Source organism: Rhinopithecus bieti, unplaced genomic scaffold (genome assembly GCF_001698545.2).
Source record: "Rhinopithecus bieti isolate Rb0 unplaced genomic scaffold, ASM169854v2 scaffold_45070, whole genome shotgun sequence".
Lineage (NCBI taxonomy): Eukaryota > Metazoa > Chordata > Mammalia > Primates > Cercopithecidae > Rhinopithecus > Rhinopithecus bieti.
The window spans coordinates 38,195-60,971 of NW_016818843.1; the positions used below are offsets into that span (position 1 = coordinate 38,195).

Here is a 22,777-nt window from a genome sequence, read left to right on the forward strand (position 1 = left end):
AAAAAAAAAAAAAACAAAAACAAAAACGAAAAGAAGGAAAAGAAAAAGCAATAAATAAATAAATAATTCTATTATTATTATTTTTCTTATTATTGAGACAGAGTCTCCGTCTGTCATCTAGGCTGGAATGGAGTGGCACAATCTCAGCTCACTGCAACCTCTGCCTCCTAGGATCAAGTGATCCTCCTTCCTTAGCCTCCTGAGTATCTGGGACTACAGGCATGTGCCACCATGCCCAGCTAATTTTGTATTTTCTTTTGTTGAAATGGGATCTCATTATGTTGCCCAGGCTGATTTTGAACTCCTGAGCTCAAGCAATCTGTCCACCTCAGCCTCCCAAAGTGCTGGGATTACAGGCGTGAGCCACCACACCTGGGCCTATTTCTAGTTTTGAGTAATGCGTTGACGTTTTCTTTGTGACTTGATATTGAATATTTCATGTGTAGAAGGCATAGTTTTTTCTTGTTAGGTTAATACGTTGCTGGACTATACGTCTGTAGAGTTCTTTGTATCTTATTGAATGCACTGTTTCTTCTCTACACTTACTGTCTTGAGCTGAGAGAGATGATTAAAGTGCCCTATTATTACTATGTTATTTTCTTTAAGTTTTTCCTTGTATCTCTTATAGTTTCTGCATCATCAGAGTTGTGCTACATTATTGAATGCATAGATATTAAAAACCGTTATATCTTCATTGTGAAATTATAGCATTTGGCATTTTAAAGCATCCTTCTTAGTCTTATTTAATGCTTTTTGATCTAATCTGGGATCAACATCATGACTCCCAATTTCTAAATTTTGTTTTAACCTGCATTTTCCTGATATATATTAACTCAAACACCTCGTTTACAAATTGTTTTCTGACTCTCTTTGATTTGCATACCTCCTGTAAGGAGCATAGACTTGTATAGAGTTAATAATGCAACTTGTTCGTCTAGTAGTGAGTTAAGCTCCTGACATTATTATTATAAATATGTTTGACCTCAGTCTATCACACTCTTTTATGTCCTATTTATGAAAATATATATCTTTTACATAAATAACATCATCCACTCTGTTGTCTGTGTTATTTGCTTTTTTCTAGAATGTCTTTTGGTGTTGAGGAAGGTTCGTATTTGTGTTGTCATCTTATAGTATATCTTTATGTAATGTGTATTCTGTATTCCCCCTTCGCTTTAATAAATGGCATATTCACTTCCTACTCTAAGTAATAATGAAATTTTCTGGAAATTTTCACCTTATCTTCCTTCTTCTTTCCTCAGTATCTAATGTGAAGTGATATCCTTTTACTCCCAGTTTTTCCTTGTAAGCATATGCTTATATTAAGACACTCAGGGAGCTCATTCTACTTTCTGTATGCTTTCTCTTTCTCCCTTCATTTTTTTGTTAGCTGTATTGTATTTAAATTTTCAGTGCATATAACATGGAATGCTGTTCTGTCACCTTTATCCATATTATGTAGTCTTAGTTCTACAGTGAAATATATTTAAATGTGCATCATCAGATTGTATGCCGAACAGTTCTATGATTCGGGGTTTAGTGTGTACGTATGTGTGCTGATTCTCTAGTAGATTCCCCAGAACGGGCTCATGGGAGCAATATTCCCTGAGTCTTTGCATTTTCTTTGCTGTTTTTCTTTGGTCTTTGTACTTACAATTCAGTGTGAATCGATATAAAATCAACTTGTCCTCAGAAGAGCAACCTTGCCTTTCACACATTTACCCTTTACTACTCTGGCTCCAGCTCTAGATTTTTGTTTGGTATATTAGTTTTCTATCACCACTGTAACAGTTTACCATAAACTTAATGCCTTAAAATGACAAAAATTTCATTCTCTTACAGCCCTGAAGGTCAGGAGTCTAAAATCGAGGTGGCAGAAGGGCTATGTTACTTTTGAAGGCTCTAGAAGAAAATGTCTTGCCTTTTCCAGATTCTATTCTCCACACATTCTTTGGCTCATAGCACATGGCCACAGCCACTGGTTTCATCACCACATTTCCTTTTATTGACTTCGATCCTCTTATCTCACTCTTGTAAGGAACCTTGTGATTATATTGGACTCACCCAGATAAGCCAGAATAACCCCACCCTGTCCCATCTCAAGATTCCTAACTAAATCACATCTGTGAAGTCCCATTTTGCCATATAAGGTGACATATTCACAGGTTTCCGAGATTAGGTCATGGACGTCTTTGGAGGTTGTTATTTAGCCTACATTTTGTTTTTGTTTGGTTGTTGTTTATTCCACATTTTGTTTTTTCCTTAGCGATTTCCCTTACTTCTTGTAAACCAATAACGCAGTGGAAAAAATGCTTTACGCAGGATCTAGTTATTTTGTCTTGGGAAATCTTTCAGAGTATCTAGTCTTCTCTACTGACAAAAGCACAAGACCCCCAAGAAATTCCTAAACAATATTAATTGGCTCCAAACTTTAGAACCAGCATCTGTAGGGTTAGGTTTATACATCTTTTTTTTGTTTTTTTTGAGATGGAGTCTTGCTCTGTTGCCCAGGCTGGAGTGCAGTGGTGCGATCTCGGCTCACTACAACCTCCGCCTCTTGGGTTCAGGAGATTCTCCTGCTTCAGCCTCCTAAGTAGCTAGGACTAGAGGCCCACCACCACACCTGGCTAATTTTTGTATTTTCAGTAGAGATGGGGTTTCACCATGTTGGCCAGGCTGGTCTTGAACTTCTGGCCTCAGGTGATCCGCCCACCTCGGCCTCCCAAAGTGCTGGGATTACAGGCGTGAGCCACTGTGCCCAGCTCTATAAATCTTTATTTTAAAAACTGTTCTTCTGGTCACTCTTATAATAAACCAGAATTGATAGTCTCTACCCCATAACATGGCTTATATCTGGTGGGTGAGACATCATGAGAGGTCAGAGCTGACAATGATGGGGAGGTAGGAAGGGAAGCACAAAATTCTGGCCCCTGGCTTAGTACCTGGTAACACAAACCTTCTCGCTCTTTCTCTACACAGTCACTGGGAACCTTCTTCCATTTCTTGGTAATCTTAAATCAGCCTTCCTGTGTGACCTTACAGGTAAATAGAGGTTTAACACTATAGAATTAGAGGTAGTAAAGACCAAGAAGAATTTTGCCTATCTAAATACTAATTGTCCTTTTAGGGCCATCATAAGGAAAGCACCTTTTCTACGAAAACTTAGCTGGTCCATCTCTGCCAAGTATTAAGTATGATATATAGCAGGAATCTCATATAATAATCTTCTCAACTAGTTGCTCTTCAAAGGTAGGGACTATGTCCAGTTCATCATCTCATAACTCTACAGCCCTTGGCCTGTAATGTCAACAGAAGGTGATTGAATGAGACACAGAGGCCAGTTGCATAAGGTTTTATTGATGCATTAGGGTAGACTGGGCAATAGATAGATGTCAGAGATAAAAATAGTCCTGAAACCCCCACAAGATGAGGACAATTCAGTACAAAAGGGTGACTTGCTCTGCGTCTTCCTGCTCCTGAGAGGGTCTGCACCACAAAGCAGGTAAAAGAGAAGAGTTTAAGACAGAAAGCTCCTTGCAGAAATGATCTCATTGAGAAAGACCTAAAAGGGAAGCTGTATAATAAAGAGCTGATGTCTAGGGATGCACCTACTGGACTGGCCATGCAGGACAAGCCAACCTCTCTCCAGCTGTCTTCTTCCAGTACTGGACATTGGAGTCGGGGGAGTCATGGCTTGTTGCTTCTCAAGTAGGAATACAGCTCCCTAGCTGTGATGCCTCGCTTCTCTTCTGGCTGGGCTGCATCCTGGCACTGTGCTGAGGAAACACTGGTACGCAAGTTGCCCTGGTCCAGCCTGAAGATTGCTGTCTCCCTTGAGTGGTCATCAACCCATTCCTCACCAACCACAGTGGGCTGTATGTCTCCCTGCCCTTCTGTCACGTAGTGCTTTGGGTGAGTGCTGCTCCACTCCTGCCTTCCTGACTCAGTGCTTGCCCCAGTCTGGGCCTGTCCTCCTGGTACTGTCTCTCCTGCCTCAGGGTTGCTCACTTGTGTCCATTTTTGACCACTACCTGGCTGTGTCTGGGTCTGTCCCTGTTCTCCAGCCCCTCCGTGGCTTACAGTTTGGCTTGTATCCTGCTCCACAGTCTGGGTGTGTGACCCTGCCTGTGTCTGAGCATGTCCTCCTGTCATAGCCTGGCTGGTCTGGCTCCTGCCTTGACCGTGGATCTCAGTCCCTCTGTTCTGGTCATTGGTGGACCCCTGTGTCTGGGTGCTGGTGCTTTCTGTCTGGTGGCTGCTGTCCTGCTCCACGGTCTGGGTGGGTGTCTGGGTGTGTGTCCCTGCCTGTATCTGAGCATGTCCTGTCACAGCCTGGCTGGTCTGGCTCCTGCCTTGACTGTGGATCTCAGTCCCTCTGTTCTGGTCATTGGTGGCCTCCTGTGTCTGGGTGCTGGTTCTTCCTGTCTGTTGGCTGCTGTCCTGCTCCACAGTCTGGGTGGGTATCTGGGTATGTGACCCTGCCTGTGTCTGAGCATGTCCTCCTGTCACAGCCTGGCTGGTCTGGCTCCTGTCTTGACCATGGATCTCAGTCCCTCTGTTCTGGTCATTGGTGGCCTTCTGTGTCTGGGTGCTGGTTCTTCCTGTCTGGTGGCTGCTGTCCTGCTCCACAGTCTGGGTGGCACCTGCCTGGGTCTGAGTTCCAGATCCAGTCACAGTCTCACCTGTCTGGTGGGTTCTGTCCTGTTCCCTAGTCTGTGGCTGTCTCTCTGGCCTCATCTCTGTGGTCTGATGCCTCTTGCCTTCTCCAGCTCTCTGGGTCTGCTCTGTGTGCCTAGAGCGTTGTGTCTGCGGACTTGTTCTCTCCTGGCTCTGGGACTCAGCTTGCCTGTCATAGCTGCTGACCCACGCAGAGCCAGTGGCCTGACCCTGGGTCTGAGCCCCAGGTCTGTTCTGCCCTCTGGAAGGCTGCTCGCTCTGTCCATGGCTGCTCCCCTCATAATGCTGCCCTTTCCCTACCCTTCCCACTTCAGTGCCACTTCTCTGTCCTTCATTCAGTTCCTGCCAGGCCCCAGAATGGAGGCTTCCAGACTCTTGAGAGCTGCAGGCTCCCTCAGGACTCTCACTCAGTGTCTTGAAACAGGCCTGGGCGACTTTAAACACCAAGACCAGGAATTCCTTGAATTCCACAGTCCCTGTGTGGTCTTCATCCAGCAGACGCAGGACCTCATCCACAGTGGCTGGATCGTGGGGTTTCTGAGGAGAAGATGAGGTGAAGTCAGCATCCCTCCCCTGAGGAGGACATAGGCAGGCCCCTTCCACTCTGCTGCCAGCTTCCCCTGCCACAGACCCCACACTCCACACACATACGGCTAGAGCAGCAGCAAGACTTAGTTGCCTTTATTTTTTATTTTTTCAGTCCTGTCTCTCTCCTTCAAGTGTAGGGAGCATTTTTTGTTTTGTAGCCTCTATTTGGCACAATTTCTGCACTGCAGGAAAATTAGATAAAGGTTTATTGAAGAGTTAATAAATTATTGAATTCACAATGCAACTTTTTGGGCTCTCAGGTTGACTGAGCTGCCCCTGGCATCTTGCCCCTGGCACTGAGGCCTTAGTCTCTTCAGCAGGCCCAGCACAAAGAGCAGCAGGTTGGGAACACAGCCCCATGGGAATTCTGTGCTCTCCTCATTGAGGCCCAGATGTTTTCCCACGATAAAGAGGGAGGGATGCAGTGGGCCTACAGGGCTGTCCTGAGCATGTGGACGCAGCATCCTTCTGTGCCCATACATCCTTGTCCCCAAGGCCATCATCATCCCGGTTGCTTTAGATGCAAACCAAAGACAGGAAAGTGCATCAGGCCTTGGTTCCGGTTTGTCAGGAGGGGTGGGGCCCCGAAGTCTCCCCCTAGCTGTTAACAACCTGCTCTTCAAAATTTTGTTTCTGATGTGATCGGTGTGCTAATATTTTTGAATAACTGCTTTGTGCAAGCCCAGAGCTATGCTTCTAATGAATGCCTATGAATGGATGATTACATTTCAGATAGACGTGGGAAATATTTACTATATCAAATGTAAGAGGCAGCAGAAAGCAGCAGTTATTTTCATTCTGAAATAATCCAAGGCTGTGCTCCTCTCTGAGTTGTCCTTTTAGAGTCCCTTTACCTTGTCTTTAAGTTAGAATTAATTAAAACCAAGGTTTTAATCTAAAGAGCCAGGACTTGCCAACTCCCATGACCATCTCCGGTTATTTCACCTTTTTTTCTGCCTGCACAGTTGCCATCTGTCCTGGCAGGCCTGGGTTTATCTGCTGCCTCCTCAAATTTCCCAGGCAAAGCCTCTGCAGGCAAACAAGGTTTCACTCTCCTGCTATGTCCCTTCTCCACCCGGTTCAGCACACCATACCACAATCACATCGGCAAACTCTTGCTCCAAAAGTCTTTTCAGCTCCCCTCGGGTGAGCGCTGTGCAGCTGCCCTCCGTCCTTGCGTAGCGCCTGAAGGCCTCGATGATCCCATTAATGTTTCGCAGTAACTGAGACATCTTTGAAGTCAACCTGGACAAGATGAAAAAATCCCCTTGGAGGCTCTCTAATCAACCTCAGCTGTTTCCTTTAGAGCACGTCTGCTGCTAGGTCTTTCCTTGCATGTTCAGCTCTGTTTTTGGTCTTCCTTTGTCCTTTCCTACGTAATACATCTTATGTGTGGGAAGGAGGAGCACACAGGATGGAGGCAGGTTCCTGAGTCAGGATTAAATGCTGGCCCCATCACCTACATATGGTGTGAGTTGGGACAAGTTGCTTTGCCTCTCCATGCCTCAGTTTACTCATTGTAAATGCAGGTGATATTAGTACTCTATAGGATTATTGTGAAGATTTAAAGACNTCATAGCCTGGCTGGTCTGGCTCCTGCCTTGACCGTGGATCTCAGTCCCTCTGTTCTGGTCATTGGTGGACCCCTGTGTCTGGGTGCTGGTGCTTTCTGTCTGGTGGCTGCTGTCCTGCTCCACAGTCTGGGTGGGTTTTTTTTTTTTTTTTTTTTTTTTTTTTTTTTTTTTTTTTTTTTTTTTTTTTTTTTTTTTTTATCTGGGTATGTGACCCTGCCTGTGTCTGAGCATGTCCTCCTGTCACAGCCTGGCTGGTCTGGCTCCTGTCTTGACCATGGATCTCAGTCCCTCTGTTCTGGTCATTGGTGGCCTTCTGTGTCTGGGTGCTGGTTCTTCCTGTCTGGTGGCTGCTGTCCTGCTCCACAGTCTGGGTGGCACCTGCCTGGGTCTGAGTTCCAGATCCAGTCACAGTCTCACCTGTCTGGTGGGTTCTGTCCTGTTCCCTAGTCTGTGGCTGTCTCTCTGGCCTCATCTCTGTGGTCTGATGCCTCTTGCCTTCTCCAGCTCTCTGGGTCTGCTCTGTGTGCCTAGAGCGTTGTGTCTGCGGACTTGTTCTCTCCTGGCTCTGGGACTCAGCTTGCCTGTCATAGCTGCTGACCCACGCAGAGCCAGTGGCCTGACCCTGGGTCTGAGCCCCAGGTCTGTTCTGCCCTCTGGAAGGCTGCTCGCTCTGTCCATGGCTGCTCCCCTCATAATGCTGCCCTTTCCCTACCCTTCCCACTTCAGTGCCACTTCTCTGTCCTTCATTCAGTTCCTGCCAGGCCCCAGAATGGAGGCTTCCAGACTCTTGAGAGCTGCAGGCTCCCTCAGGACTCTCACTCAGTGTCTTGAAACAGGCCTGGGCGACTTTAAACACCAAGACCAGGAATTCCTTGAATTCCACAGTCCCTGTGTGGTCTTCATCCAGCAGACGCAGGACCTCATCCACAGTGGCTGGATCGTGGGGTTTCTGAGGAGAAGATGAGGTGAAGTCAGCATCCCTCCCCTGAGGAGGACATAGGCAGGCCCCTTCCACTCTGCTGCCAGCTTCCCCTGCCACAGACCCCACACTCCACACACATACGGCTAGAGCAGCAGCAAGACTTAGTTGCCTTTATTTTTTATTTTTTCAGTCCTGTCTCTCTCCTTCAAGTGTAGGGAGCATTTTTTGTTTTGTAGCCTCTATTTGGCACAATTTCTGCACTGCAGGAAAATTAGATAAAGGTTTATTGAAGAGTTAATAAATTATTGAATTCACAATGCAACTTTTGGGCTCTCAGGTTGACTGAGCTGCCCCTGGCATCTTGCCCCTGGCACTGAGGCCTTAGTCTCTTCAGCAGGCCCAGCACAAAGAGCAGCAGGTTGGGAACACAGCCCCATGGGAATTCTGTGCTCTCCTCATTGAGGCCCAGATGTTTTCCCACGATAAAGAGGGAGGGATGCAGTGGGCCTACAGGGCTGTCCTGAGCATGTGGACGCAGCATCCTTCTGTGCCCATACATCCTTGTCCCCAAGGCCATCATCATCCCGGTTGCTTTAGATGCAAACCAAAGACAGGAAAGTGCATCAGGCCTTGGTTCCGGTTTGTCAGGAGGGGTGGGGCCCCGAAGTCTCCCCTAGCTGTTAACAACCTGCTCTTCAAAATTTTGTTTCTGATGTGATCGGTGTGCTAATATTTTGAATAACTGCTTTGTGCAAGCCCAGAGCTATGCTTCTAATGAATGCCTATGAATGGATGATTACATTTCAGATAGACGTGGGAAATATTTACTATATCAAATGTAAGAGGCAGCAGAAAGCAGCAGTTATTTTCATTCTGAAATAATCCAAGGCTGTGCTCCTCTCTGAGTTGTCCTTTTAGAGTCCCTTTACCTTGTCTTTAAGTTAGAATTAATTAAAACCAAGGTTTTAATCTAAAGAGCCAGGACTTGCCAACTCCCATGACCATCTCCGGTTATTTCACCTTTTTTTCTGCCTGCACAGTTGCCATCTGTCCTGGCAGGCCTGGGTTTATCTGCTGCCTCCTCAAATTTCCCAGGCAAAGCCTCTGCAGGCAAACAAGGTTTCACTCTCCTGCTATGTCCCTTCTCCACCCGGTTCAGCACACCATACCACAATCACATCGGCAAACTCTTGCTCCAAAAGTCTTTTCAGCTCCCCTCGGGTGAGCGCTGTGCAGCTGCCCTCCGTCCTTGCGTAGCGCCTGAAGGCCTCGATGATCCCATTAATGTTTCGCAGTAACTGAGACATCTTTGAAGTCAACCTGGACAAGATGAAAAAATCCCCTTGGAGGCTCTCTAATCAACCTCAGCTGTTTCCTTTAGAGCACGTCTGCTGCTAGGTCTTTCCTTGCATGTTCAGCTCTGTTTTGGTCTTCCTTTGTCCTTTCCTACGTAATACATCTTATGTGTGGGAAGGAGGAGCACACAGGATGGAGGCAGGTTCCTGAGTCAGGATTAAATGCTGGCCCCATCACCTACATATGGTGTGAGTTGGGACAAGTTGCTTTGCCTCTCCATGCCTCAGTTTACTCATTGTAAATGCAGGTGATATTAGTACTCTATAGGATTATTGTGAAGATTTAAAGACATAATTCATAAAAAGCATTTGGCAGATGCCTGGCTTATATTAAGTGCTGCTTATTAAATATAATTATTATGCTATTATACACATATACACACATATAATTTTTGTACACTTATATAATCACTCTACTGCTCACAAGGCACTTGCCTGTGCATCATCTCTTCTAATCCTTATTATTTCCACTTTTTTTAGTAGGTGAGGAAACAGGCTCAGAGAAGTTAGGCCACACAATTTTTAAGGAGCAAAGAAATCCTAGAATCCATCTCTCCTTAACCCAAATGCAATGGGCTTTCTAGAATGTACCCTGTGGACAGGATTTATTTGCTCATCACAAGGTGTTAGGGTCCCATTGGGAACACCAAGAGGAAGTAAATACACGTGTGAGTCAACCCCTGTCTTGGCTGGGAGCCAAGCAGGAATTCCAGGGACACAGCCCTCCTTTCTTGTTTTTTTTGGGGGGGAAAGTGGGAAGAAGCTGGGCTACCATCTGCTGGGAATGCTGGAGAGGGGGAACCTTCTTTGGGTGGGAGGCCTTCCAGTTCTGAAGGCCCAAGTTTCTCTGAATGTCACTTCTCTCCACAGCCCAGGGACTTATCAGAAAAGTCAGCTTGCCCAACAGGCATGTGGCTCCATCAGGTCCAGATTTCTGGTGACCTACGGACCCTAACGAGTTTTTTGCCTTCCTTTTTTTTTTTTTTTTTTTTTTTTTTTTTTTTTTGAAGACGACCTCTACGCTCTCGCACAGGCTGGAGTGCAGGGGCCGGGTCTCCGCTCACTGTAAGCTCCGCCTCCCGGGTTTACGCCCTTCTCCTGCCTCAGCCTCCCGAGTAGCTGGGACTACAGGCGCCCGCCACCTCGCCCGGCTAGTTTTTCGTATTTTTTAGTAGAGACGGGGTTTCACTGGGTTAGCCAGGATGGTCTTGATCTCCTGACCTCGTGATCCACCCGTCTTGGCCTCCCAAAGTGCTGGGATTACAGGCTTGAGCCACCGCGCCCGGCCTACGAGTTGCTTCTTAATCAAAGGGAAAGCTTTTCTTTTTCATTAGCCAGAAGTCTGGAGGTAGGTTGAGGTGGGGCCTGGGTTTGGCTGCATGAACAAGAGGAAAAGAGACTTGAAGATTCATTAAGCAGAAGCCTTGGAGAGACCCAAAGGAGATGGTATCAAAGATGACAAGTCTCAAATGCAAGGAGAGATGGAGCCTACAGCAACTGGAAACCCAAAGCGAGGATGGGATGAGGCAGATATAGGTAGGAGAAGAAAGAGAAAAAAGGAAGGAAGGAGACTTGAGATCTAGAAAAAGCAGATCAATGTGGCCATGAGGACTCAGTAGGTTATAGCAAAAAGTGGGTTGTTCAGGAGAAACCCTTTCTTGGATCTGGTAACCAACAATTTCAGGCAAACTTTTCATCAAGGTAAAAAACTGGGAATATTTTTCCTCAACATAGATGAAAAATATCTTTCTTTTTTTAAAACCATGTAGCCGACTTTAACCACTGACCTTTAGATAATAGAAAGAGTAAGATGACCTTTTAGTTGCATTTTAGATTCCTTAGAATAAATCTACAAATATTTTGCCTAAATATCATCCTGGTGTAGGAGAGGGGAATCATGTAAGCTCCTTCATTCATGACACAGTTTGATCTTACTGTTCTAGGTTGCCATAAGTAAACTGATTCTGATCCCACAGACTCTCAGCACTGCAAACAAGCTTCCAGAGCCTTAGAAACAAGAAACCTTTGCTGATCCAGGAAGGTCCATGGGTGGCCCCATACCAGCTGCTCACATAGTTTCCCAGTGACAGGAGCTGCTGCCAGGCCAGCCTCAGGGAGGAGGAGAAAGTTGGATTGCTTTAGGAGAGCATGTTTCCCAATGTTAGCGTTGGTTTGCCCAATGCCCACAGCTAGCTCTGAAGGAAACTCATATCTGACTGCCCCAGTTTTATGAGCTTGGATCCCCAAGACACTGAGAATGAGAAAGAGGTTTCTTATGAGGGGACTTACCTAATGCCCAGGTGGGATGAAACAAGTGGCTGTTACGTGGTGTGAGGAGTACCAGGTCAGTGTGATGAGAACCTTTTATAGGGGTTTTAACCAAGGATCTTGTTTTAGACAGGATATCCCGCCCTATGGGAAGGCTTGATTCATCCAAGATTCAGCCCAGCCCAGCCCCACCTCCTCTTGTCTCTGTTTTACCTGCTGATGTGTGACTGCCTTGGTCTAATTAGCAGGCCCCTCCTACCACATTTGGTGCTTTCTGTAGCTGAGTCCTCTTGACAGGGAAGCTTCTTTCCATTGTGATGGGCTCAGCAGTGCTTGGCACAGGCTGGGGTCCTGGTGAACATTCTTTGTCTCCATGAGCCTACAAAGTCATGGGACTCTTCCCCCCACCCCGCTTTTTTTTGTTTTTGAGATGGAGTCCTCTCGCCCAGGTGGAGTGCAGTGGTGCGATCTCAGCTCACTGCAACCTCCACCTCCCAGGTTCAAGCAATTCTCTGCCTCAGCCTCCTGAGTAGCCGGAATTACAGGTGTGAGCCACCACGCTCGGCTAATTTTTGTATTTTTAGTAGAGACAGGGTTTCACCGTGTTGACCAGGCTGGTCTCGAACTCCTGACCTTGTGATTCACCTGCCTCTGTCTCCAAAGTGCTGAGATTACAGGCGTGAGCCACTGTGCCCAGCCACTCTTTCCTTTTTTAATATAAATGTTCAAGAATATATCTATTGAGGTTAACTTTTACAAAGTAGCCACTTTGAGAGGCCACACATGTTTTTGTGGTGATGTTACTCAGAACTGCTATCACTTAGAACATTTTTTGAATTCTTGTTTTGCAAGTGCCTTTCACACCTAGTGTATGAGACATAAGAAAGCCAGTTTCATCTCTTTAAAGTTGGGTCTCATTTTTAAATTAAAACAAAAAAAGTTAATACCTTCCCCACCACATGCTATGGGTAGGTAGCATTTTGTAGCTGGTGAGAAAAAAGGCTTACCATGATCATGTGCAAACTCCTCATTGCAAGGACAGGAAACTCAATGGGCGGCTAATCAGCAAATATTTGTGGAAAGCTTGCTCCATTTCAGGCAGAGGGCTAAGGCCCTAGGAATAGAGTGTTGAATACAATGTCAGCAGTTTCAACTCTCATGAAGTCTATAGCCTGGCCATCCCAGGGGAAAGTCCCCAAGAGGTTAATGATGATGGTAATTGCCATTTCATTTCATTTGATTTTAGCTCATTTTCATTACCACCTCATCTTATTTGATCTCCCTAGTAATCCCCTGAAGTGGTATGGCTAAGCCCAATTCATAATGAGAACACTGAGAAATCCTCAGAGAAGTAGCCACTCAGGGAAGAAGAGACAGTGCTGGACTAGAGCCCCTCAGACTACAGGCCCATGTTCTCTGTTGCATCATGCTGCCGTTTATTCTTCTCTCATTGAGTTTTGGCACTTTATAAACATCACACGTATCCTCAATGTATGAAGAACCATTCCTGAGAAGGAAGTTTTCTGAGCTCTGAAGCCAAGTCCCAAAGAGGGCTCTTGAGTGGCACTTTGTAGATAGTATATACTGTTTAGCTTCCTGAGTGACTCTGGAAGGGAAAATCATCTTTACCATCCTCACTTACAGATCAGCATGCAGCAGACAGGAAAGGGAACAACAGGCTGGGAAGGCATGGTAAGGGCCTTGGTTGCAGAGACTGGTGTATTAAGGGCAGCCCCATAGCAACAGCTCAGCCTCCAGCACATCCCCTCAGGGCACAGAGCACTGGGGAGCTCCAGACTGCAGGAGGGCAGGATGCAGGTTTTGTGTTTGGAAAGATCTATCTACATGGGGACGGGTTGGCTCCAGTCCTGGGGTGAAGGTGGGATAGGCATGCTGGTCAGGGAAAAGCAGAGTAGGGGCCCCAACCTTTGGGAGCAAGATGGGGCTGAGGTTGCTTCTAGCTGATCAGAGTTAGAAGAAGGCCAGTATGAAAGGGTGAAGTTGGAGAACAAGAGGGAGAGCCGATTAGACCTTCTTCTGTGGGTGGTGTTTGAACTTTTTCTGAAGGGGCTTAGAACTTCCAGAAATGTTTGGGAACTGATGGAAAGTTAGGGAAGTAACAAGCCAGAGGTTGTATCTAGAAAATGAATGTGGGATAGGTATTATTAACCCAATTTATAGATGAAGAAACCAAGGCACAAAGAATAAGTAAGTAAGCTTAAGTAAACTACCCAAGGTCACATACCTAGGAAGTTAGACCTGAATTTGAACTTAGGTCTGCCTGCCTCCAAAGCCTAATAGGTCTTTACATGTGCCTGGGGCAGGACTGAGCTGTGGGGAGCTGCGGTACCATAGAAGTGGAGGTTAAAGAACTGTATGTGTGTGTTGGGTCAGTGGAGGTGGGTTGAAGTGTGCAGGTGGGGCTGGGGGAGATGAATTGGCAGAGATTGGGACTGAGCCTGTAATTGAGTGTGCAAGTTTCTTAGTTTGTAAAGTTTGTGAGGAGATGTTATAAGTTAGTGGGCAAGTTTTCAGAATCAAAATGGAGTCACTTGTCTTCAAAAAAGTCCTTGACAAATACAGAGCTAGGGAAGGCTGCGAAGAGAGAGTTCTCATGCTTGTACACCTGATAACAAAACTGTCACAAAAGACTGCAAAAACCACAACCTTGCACGAAGGCCATAATAGCCTTACACAACAAATGCTTCTATGAGAACATTTGCCCAGCAACTCCCTGTCCAATGTCATACTAGCAACACCATTGTTATTGATCTTTGTAGCCAAGAATATGCATTTCAATACAATTATGTAATTTTCATCATTTTTCCTGTAAGAACTTTTGTTTTCCTTTACCTCCCTGAGTATGCACGTAGTTTACTATGGCACATGTATTCCCATTGCAATGCCCTATTCTCAAATAAATAACTTTTTTTTTTAAAGAGAGCCTCTCTATGGTTATTATTTAAATTGACATTAGTGACTCTACTTAGTAGTTACATTTTACAGGTATGCTGGAGGACAGTGAGACCAGGTGCTGGATCAGAAACTCAGCAATGAAAACCCAGTTTTCACTTTGATTCTTTCTTATACACTTACTCAACAATGTGTTACTAACCTCTACTTGGTTTATTTCTATAAGATACAAGCAGTATTTGCTACACTTAGTGGGCTACAAATTAAGATTACTTTCCAGAAAACTAGCCCGATTGGGCAAACAGGCCCTACACACCAAAAACAGTTATTTTAAAATGAAAAGTAGAAATTTTTAGAATGTTAAATAAAACATATTGTCAAATATCACAAGGTCTTAGGTAAAGAATCTCTGCTCAGGAATATGACAGATCAGGGTCTATGTCAGCAACACCTCCCTACCTATGCTTGTTTTGGTTTGCTAGTTTTATTTTACTTTATTTTATTTGCTAAGTACCTACTATGTACAGACACTGCGCTAAAAGTGTACACATATCATTTTATTTAACCCTCACAACAACCCTATGGTAGCAAAGATATTATCCCAATTTCATAGATGAAGAAATTATCATTAACTAACTTAATTTTCCAAGGACAGAAAATAAATGGCAAAGGCAGGATTTGAACCCAAACCTGTTCAACTTCGGAGCCCAGCATCTTAATCACTCTGCTTTGCATCTTGGCTGAAGTTTCTTACCTGAAGTCTGGGAAATTCCCTTTGACTTAAACCCAGCTTAACATGGTGTGTTCCAGCTTAACCACTATGTGAACTAGCTGTGGGACCAGAGTAACAAATAAGGCAAGTTCGCAAATCCAGAGGCCCTGTGAGATGCTGGGGACAAAGCCCAAGGAGATAATCTGTCTTCATACTGACACTTCTCCTCCTTCCGCCTTCCCCCTTGTTCAGTGACAAAATCCAGAATGTTTGGCAAAAGCATCTGTAGGTTCAGCCCGGGAGAACAGCTGGGCTTTCATGGGGGTGGTGCTTTTCTTTGGGGTCCCTCCAGCCCTACATCATGATCGTTATCTCCTGACTTCCCCAAACAGGGAAACTGTACTTACCACCCCCCACCTCCCCCCCTCCACACACACACGGAGGCCGAAGCAGACTGCTCAGCAGGCTAAACTCCATCTGTCTAATGAAGTGTCTCTTCCAGTGCAGCTTCATCAATGTCTGCTGTCAGGTCTTGATTGGCTGGTGGATGAAGGGGACAGGGAGACAACATGGTAAGCTACCTGGGTCCTCTTGGATCAGGTGGCAGGTAACTGTTAACCCTGACATGGCTACCTTTAAATTTCTGCCATTACAAAGGCAGCCAAAAACCCAACCCTTAAAGAATGCTGCTTACCAGACATCTTCACCTTCACCCAGGAGCACACAGCGGTAATATGGGACAATGAATGGCTGCAGGGTGGCCACTCACATCTCTCTCAAAAAGTAGCAGATGAGAAAATTCCATGATCTTGGGCTTCACCTTCAGAAAAGAACAAAACCGAATCTGAAAGCCGGAGAGCTGTTTTCTAGAGTTGCTTGGGTTATGAGAGAATTTGCGGGTCCATGTTGCCCACGTATCCTTACTGAAAGACAGGGTTGCGGGGGAATGGTTCTTAGAGGAAAAAAGAACAGTGAGAAGTTCTGGGCCTTCTTATTCTCTCTCTGCCTAACTTGGAGTCTCTTTTCTCAAACCCACTCCACATAGCCCCAATCAGAAAATCCCGGAAGCCCAGATGCTCAAGTTTTGCCGTGGAAATGCCAGGGAGGATTAGGCAGATATTGGAGACGCACCTGTTGACACAGTTTCCAGTGGCTTAGTGAGTATCTCTCAGGCCATCTGGACCTAATCCCTGAACGGACAGGTTGTGTTGGCCCTGCAGCGTCTCTGAGTTCTGATCTAGGCAGCAGGCACATGGCTAACATGATTGTTAGTGTCCTTGGTTTGGCCAGAAGAGCTGGAATCTGCCATTTAGTAGGGACTCCGCATATCCTGATTGAGGTGTCCAATCCATAGGCAGAACTCCTAGAAGCTGCAAACTGGAAGGTTCCAAGCTGTTTTTTTCCCAAGGGGAAAAGAAGAAAAATCATGGCAGGAGTAGTGAGCTCCTTTTCCTACTTCACCTCTGCTCCTTCTCAGAATCCTACGAATTCCTGGTGGTGCCAAAAGTTTATCAACTTAAATGTAAAGGAAACAGACTAATTTTCTCACTATGTTCTTATTCCTATCACAATCTCTGGTCAAAGTTTGGGCCTACTCTTCCCTGCAAAGATCCAACTCCTGCTGCCTTCTTGACTTCCTGTAGCCCTTCTTCTGGCCTTGAATGCTTCCTCTCCATCTCCTCCATGCAAAGACCCCCCATCCATTCAGAACAGCTCCAATAGCACTTCCTCCATAATATATTTCCAGATCAACTCACTCCGATGAAGTCTCCTGCAAACATATTCACTTGCTCCAAATATTCTTTTGTTGGTACATTTCACAGCATCTATTTTACTCTACCGTCATTACCATTGATTGTCTATTTGCTTTATTATCTTTTCTAGATCATCTCCCTTTTTGAGGACAAGGCTGTTTTGCAGTAAATGTGTAATGACTTGATATGAAAGCATTGCCCATTTCTCAGGCGAGCACAACTTTCTCCAGAAAACATAAGGACTGGGTGCTATGTCACTTAAGCCTGGCCCCATATTTCCACCCCTTTAGAGCTCCTAGGCTTCACTACTATGCTCATGGGGATAGAGGGGATACCTCCACATCCAAAGCCAAAAGGGGATCCCAGGAGCGAGTTCGTAAAAATACTCCAGTGCAGCTCTCATCAGGATGGACTGGATTTGTGCTGGCTTTCACCCTACAAACCTGTTGGTACAGGTCTCCACTAGGGTTGGTCAGTTTTTACCTAAGTCTTTCTCCATTAATCAAAGCACCTATCCCTTCCAGGGAGTGTTGGTATCTAAGATTAAACGGTGATCAGCAAACTGAGTAAAAAAGGAACACCAAAGTCTTGCAAAGGTGAAAGCCATTAAATGGGAAGTCACTTTGGGGGGTTTGAAATATAGTTCTTATTTAATAGGAAGAGAGTTGGGTGCTGAGTACTAAGGGCCTATGAAGTCATTCTGGAGGCCACTGACTACTGTTAAACATGAGCATTCATTTTCTTCAGACCACATTGATAAAGCCAGTTTGGGGAAGATTAGAAGGCACACAGGCATGGTTCTCTTCTCAGAAGTGCAGAGACCAACACAGTTCCACAGTGTAACTGGCTGCATGACTTGAGAAGTCTCTTAAGCTCTTTGAGCCTGAGTTTCCTTATCCATAAAGTAGGGATAACCTTTGTTTACACCAAATGGTTATTGTGAGATTAAAAATATACCCTGTGTGTAAAAGTGCATTGTAAACTGATGAACCCTACAACATTATTGTTGTTGTTATTTAAAGCAGTAGTGACAATCCTTTTGAAGACCAAGAAGAGGAATGGGCATGACATTACTATTTCAATGGATCACTCATTCTATCATTTAAAAGGCATAATCTGTGAATAATAACACACACATTGGAAAATCCAAAAATAGAACTAGAAAAAACAGTGAGCAATATTTCACAACTGTCCTTTTTCCCCCCAAAAGGATTTACTAAAGACTTTCTTCAGTTACTTTTGTATTAGTTTATACATCCTCACTATTTCAGAACAAAGGAATATAAAGCTAATGTTAGGAGCCATTGTTTTCAGATCATTCTGAAGTGAAAATAGAGTTCTCCATGGAACATAAAGAAGTAATATTCAACTCATACAACTTTTGTGTTGCCTAAAGCTAGACACAGCCTTGCAGTAAGTAGTTATTGGCATGTAGAGCTGTATGGGACTCTCTGAGGTGGTGGTTTGCTGAGACCAGCTCAGTCAGGGAGACCCTAATCCAGCAGCACTAGAGGAATTAAAGACACACACACAGAAATATAGAGGTGTGGGGTGGGAAATCAGGGGTCTGACAGCCTTCAGAGCTGAGAGCCTCCAACAGAGATTTACCCACATGTTTATGAACATCAAGCCAGTGATAAACATTGTTTCTATAGATTATAGATTAATTAAAAATATTCCTTATGAGAAATAAAGGGATGGGCTGAAATAAAGGGAGGGGTCTGGCTAGTTATCTGCAGCAGGAGCACGTCTTTAAGGCACAGATCACTCATGCTATTGTTTGTGGTTTAAGAACACCTTTAAGCGGTTTTTCACATTGGGTAGGCCCGGTGTTCCTTGCCCTCATTCAGATAAACCCACAACCTTCCAGCGTGGGCATCATGGGCATCATGAACATGTCACAGTGCTGCAAAGATTTTGTTTATGGCCGATTTTGGGTTCAGTTTATGGCCAGATTTTGGGGGCCTATTCCCAACATGTCCCCCTTATTTGATTTGCAAAGTGATAAAAGCAAAGACAGGTTTGTTGCAGTGAGCCACTTCTTCCAGGAGTCAGGATCTGCATCTGCAGACTATACAAAGACAAACAACAGAGATTAAAAGCACAATCATCATTGAAATCACAGAGCTTCCAAGTGTTTTTATCCATTTTAATGGCTTACTAGCTGCTAATCTGTCTGCAGCTCCTTCAAGCACTCCAGTTCCTGGCGTTAAGGTCAGGTGTGCCTGGGATGCTTTAAATATTTTTTCTTTTAATTTTGCAATATCCAAACACAAGTTTGTAGAGTGTCCTTCTAAATGCTTTTTTATTCTTTCCTAAATTTTGATCTTATTAAGAGCTATTAATAGTTTCCACAAATTCTTATCTTTAGCTCCTACAACGGGCCATATCATTTGAGGTTGAGGTGCCACTATACCACCATGTTTCCAGATAATAGGCACTCTTGCCGTACTTCTTACCATTTCTACCATCTGACCATTTTGTTCAGACAAATTGAACATAGTGTGGCCATGGCACGCAGACCGAGAGGTACAATTCAAGCTAAACATCCCCTTAGGGGACCAATTAATAGATTCCATAGGAATCGTTGCGCAGCACCTCTGCCTGTTCTGCAATGCAATCTTCCTAAACAAGCACGTTCATTTTTTCTAACTGGGTCCTATCCTGTCTACAAATAGGTTTTTGAGGGAGGTATGCCTCAATTATAGGAGCAGATTTATTATGGTAAATACCAAGACCAGAAAGCATGTGTAACTGTGTCATCCAGGCATTATTGCCAGCCAAGATTGATAAATATGCCCAATAAGTATAATTGTTCTCTGTGCCAGCCCTTATTGAAGGAATACTTATGGCAGTGGTGATCACCGCTATCATAGCTGTTGTTAAATTACTCATTGTGACTGGTTGTCCCACTTTCCTCAGGTTTTCTTCCGCCATGTGTGACAGCTTCTTGATCTGTCCCCAGGTGGGTGGCTATGTTCAGCAGGTGTTGCTCGTGACAGTTGAGGTCTTCCTCAGTGTCACTCTTGACATGGCTGCAACCGGGGGGTCCTCGGGAACCTCCTGGAATCTCTTCCTCAGACAATTGGTCTGCAATTAGAACTTGTGCTCCCCATTGTTGTAATAAATCTCTCCCCCACACATTTATAGGTACAGAAGTTATAATTGGTTGAATAGTCCCAGGTTGTCCATCAGGCCCTTCACAATGCAAAATTTAACTACTTTGATATACTTCAGTGGCTTTGAGTGGGTTGAATTGGCCATGTGGATGGCCAGCGCTGTAGAAAAATGATGGAAATGTCTGCTCCTGTATCTACCAAACCTTTAAATTTCTTTCCCTGAGTAGTTATTTCACAGGTAGGATGTTTATCAGTAATTTGATTTACCCAATAAGTTGCCTTGCCTTGTTTATTTGTGATTCCAAATCCTCCTGTTTGTTTAATTTCACTTTTCCCCATTCCCACATATGGCACAATCAGGAGCTGTGCTATACACTCTCCTGGCTCTGCTTTCCCGGGAACAGAAGTAGATATAACAATTTGAATTTCCCCACTGTAATCTGAGTCAATGACTCCTGTTGTATTTGTACTCCTTTTAAACTTAAACTAGACCTTCCTAAAAGTAATCCTATCATTCCCGCTGGCAAGGGTCCACAGACTCCTGTTGGGACCTTTTGCAGGGGTTCCCCAGGCAGAAGGCTCACAGCTTTTGTGCAGCATAAATCTACTGTGGCACTACTGGCTGTGGCGGGGGACAGACATTGTACAGGGGTGAGGGAATGGCCTGAGCCGGAAAAGCCCGGTTTGGAACGAGGCTGGGACGGGCCCCTCATGGCATTTCCTGAAATCGGGTTCCCATCTTTATCAAACTTAGAATGACACCGATTAGCCCAGTGTTTTCCTTTTTTGTATTTTGGACATATTTTAGGCTTAGCAGTTTTCTTTTTTCTCCTATTTGGCGGCCTGGCTTGCTGATTTTTTCTACTTTCTTTTTTAGTATGACCACGCTTCCCACAGTTAAAACAAGCTCCAGGAAATGGAGTATTTCCTTTATCCACTCTTGGTCCTGCCATTGCCTGTGCCAACAAAGTAGCTTTATGCAGATTACCTCCAATACCATCACAGGCCTTGATACAATCAACTAAACGTGCTTTCCCTCTAACAGGTCACAGAGCAGCCTGGCAATCGGGATAGCATTGTCAAAAGCTAATAACTGTAACACTATATCCGGAGCAGCCAAATCTGCAATTACCTTTTAAGAGACTCCTGTAACTGAGATATAAAATCTGCACACGTTTCTTTTGGTCCCTGTTTTACAGCACTAAAGGAAGGGTATTTTCTCCACCAGAAGTGACTTTTCCCAAGCTCTAATGTACACTCCTCTAAGCGGTTCTATGGCATCACCCTGCATGACCACTTGGGCATCTAAATCAGCCCAGCCACCAACCCCAAAAGTTGGTCTGCAGTTATATTAATTTGAGGTTGGGCCTGGGCGTTGTGAGCAGCCTGAATGGAAGCTTCATCTGCCCTCCAAGTTTTAAATTGTAAGAACTGAGCAGGAGTCAGACGAGCTCGAGGAAGAGTGTCCCAGTCAGTAGGAATCATCTGACTGGAAACAGCAACATTCTTTAACAGTCCCATTACAAAAGGAGAACCTAGTCCTTATTGATTAATAGCTTGTTTAAATTCTTTGAGTAATTTAAAAGGAAAAGGCTCAAATGTAGCAGGAGCATGTCCTTAAGGCACAGATCTAGGGGGTGTATTCTAACAGGGGACTGCCAAGCCTCTAAATCACCCTCTCATCTAGCTTGCTGAATTCCTGCCTGAATAGAACTGAGAGTGGTAGCTGGAGGCGCTGCTTGAACAGTCACTGGGGCAACTACTTTTCACCCAGTGTCCTCCAGAAAAGAAAGATCTGGAGGGTCAGGCCACTCTTTTTCTTCAAAATAATAATAAGGGTGTGCAGAAGGGTAGGGATGAACCTCTCCCTCCCTTGCTGCTTTAGCTTTAGCTGGCAAACAAACTTGCTCTGTAACCTCTTCTGTTGCTTCATTATACTCTCCTTCCTCCTCATCTTTAGTGTGAAAATGTTCCAAGGTGGAATGAACTAGAGCCCACACTTGTCCCATTGCTATCCTGATGCTCCCTAGTTCCCCTTCTTACTCACCACAGGGAATGCTTTAAGAGTACTTGGGTGTCCTCCAGCTTAGTTCCACATTTTCCAACAGTTGCTCCAGTGACTGTTTGACTTGAGTTTCAGGCCCCACTTTGGGGACCACTCGCTGAGACCAGCTTGGTTGGGGAGACCCTAAACTAGCAGCACTAGAGGAATTAAAGACACACACACGCACACACACACACACACACACACGCGTGCGTTCGCAGAAACATAGAGGTGTGAAGTGGGAAATCAGGGGTCTCACAGCCTTCAGAGCTGAGATCCTCGAACAGAGATTTACCCACATGTTTATGAAGAGCAACCCAGTGACAAGCATTGTTTCTACAGATTACAGATTAACTAAAAGCATTCCTTATGGGAAATAAAGGGATGGGCCAAAATAAAGGGATGGGTCTGGCTAGTTATCTGCAGCAGGAGCATGTCTTTAAGGCACAGATCACTCATGCTATTGTTTTGTGGTTTAAGAACACCTTTAAGCGGTTTTCCACATTGGGTGGGCCCGGTGTTCCTTGCCCTCATTCAGATAAACCCACAACCTTCCAGCGTGGGCATCATGGACATCATGAACATGTCACAGTGCTGCAGAAATTTTGTTTATGGCCAATTTGGGGGCCAGCTTATGGCCAGATTTTGGGGGCCTACTCCCAACAGTGGCTGATCTGGGTGCCCAGTCTTTCCATGTAAGTGCTAAGAACCTGATTTCTATCCCTTTCCTGAATTGAAGTTTTCAGGTGCTTGGTGGCCTTATTGTAAAGGTTCCACAAATCCATGTGCCTGCCAACCATTGCTGCATATGGAATACATGTCTGACACTATGTGTGTGCTATTATTTTTCA

The 22,777-nt window shown here is 44.9% G+C and overlaps 1 protein-coding gene across 2 annotated transcripts; it reads right to left on the reverse strand.

The window, feature by feature from the left end:
* Positions 1-3,337: 3,337 nt before the first annotated feature.
* On the reverse strand, positions 3,338-11,466 carry LOC108518952 (cornulin). 2 transcript variants are annotated; one of them, XM_017857691.1, is made up of 4 exons: positions 11,406-11,466; positions 8,931-9,081; positions 4,497-5,214; positions 3,338-4,319 (listed from the first exon to the last, which is right to left on the reverse strand). In XM_017857691.1, the coding sequence occupies exons 2-4, from the start codon at positions 9,066-9,068 to the stop codon at positions 3,688-3,690; spliced, it is 1,488 nt and encodes a 495-aa protein (XP_017713180.1). In that variant the 5' UTR covers positions 9,069-9,081; positions 11,406-11,466; the 3' UTR covers positions 3,338-3,687. The 2 variants fall into 2 exon arrangements, with proteins under 2 accessions (XP_017713180.1, XP_017713179.1); XM_017857690.1 differs by lacking the exon at positions 8,931-9,081 and adding an exon at positions 6,360-6,510 and having other exon boundaries at positions 11,406-11,444.
* Between the last annotated feature and the right edge of the window lie 11,311 nt (positions 11,467-22,777).

Coding starts and splice junctions, on each gene's coding strand:
- LOC108518952 (XM_017857691.1), bottom strand. CDS start 9,068: ATGTCTCAGTTACTGCGAAACATTAATGGGATCATCGAGGCCTTCAGG. Junction 5,215..8,930: donor AGTTTGCCGATGTGATTGTG/GTATGGTGTGCT, acceptor TCTTCTCCTCAG/AAACCCCACGATCCAGCCAC. Junction 4,320..4,496: donor CCAGGCTGTGACAGGAGGAC/ATGCTCAGACAC, acceptor CTGTGACAGGAC/ATGCTCAGATACAGGCAGGG.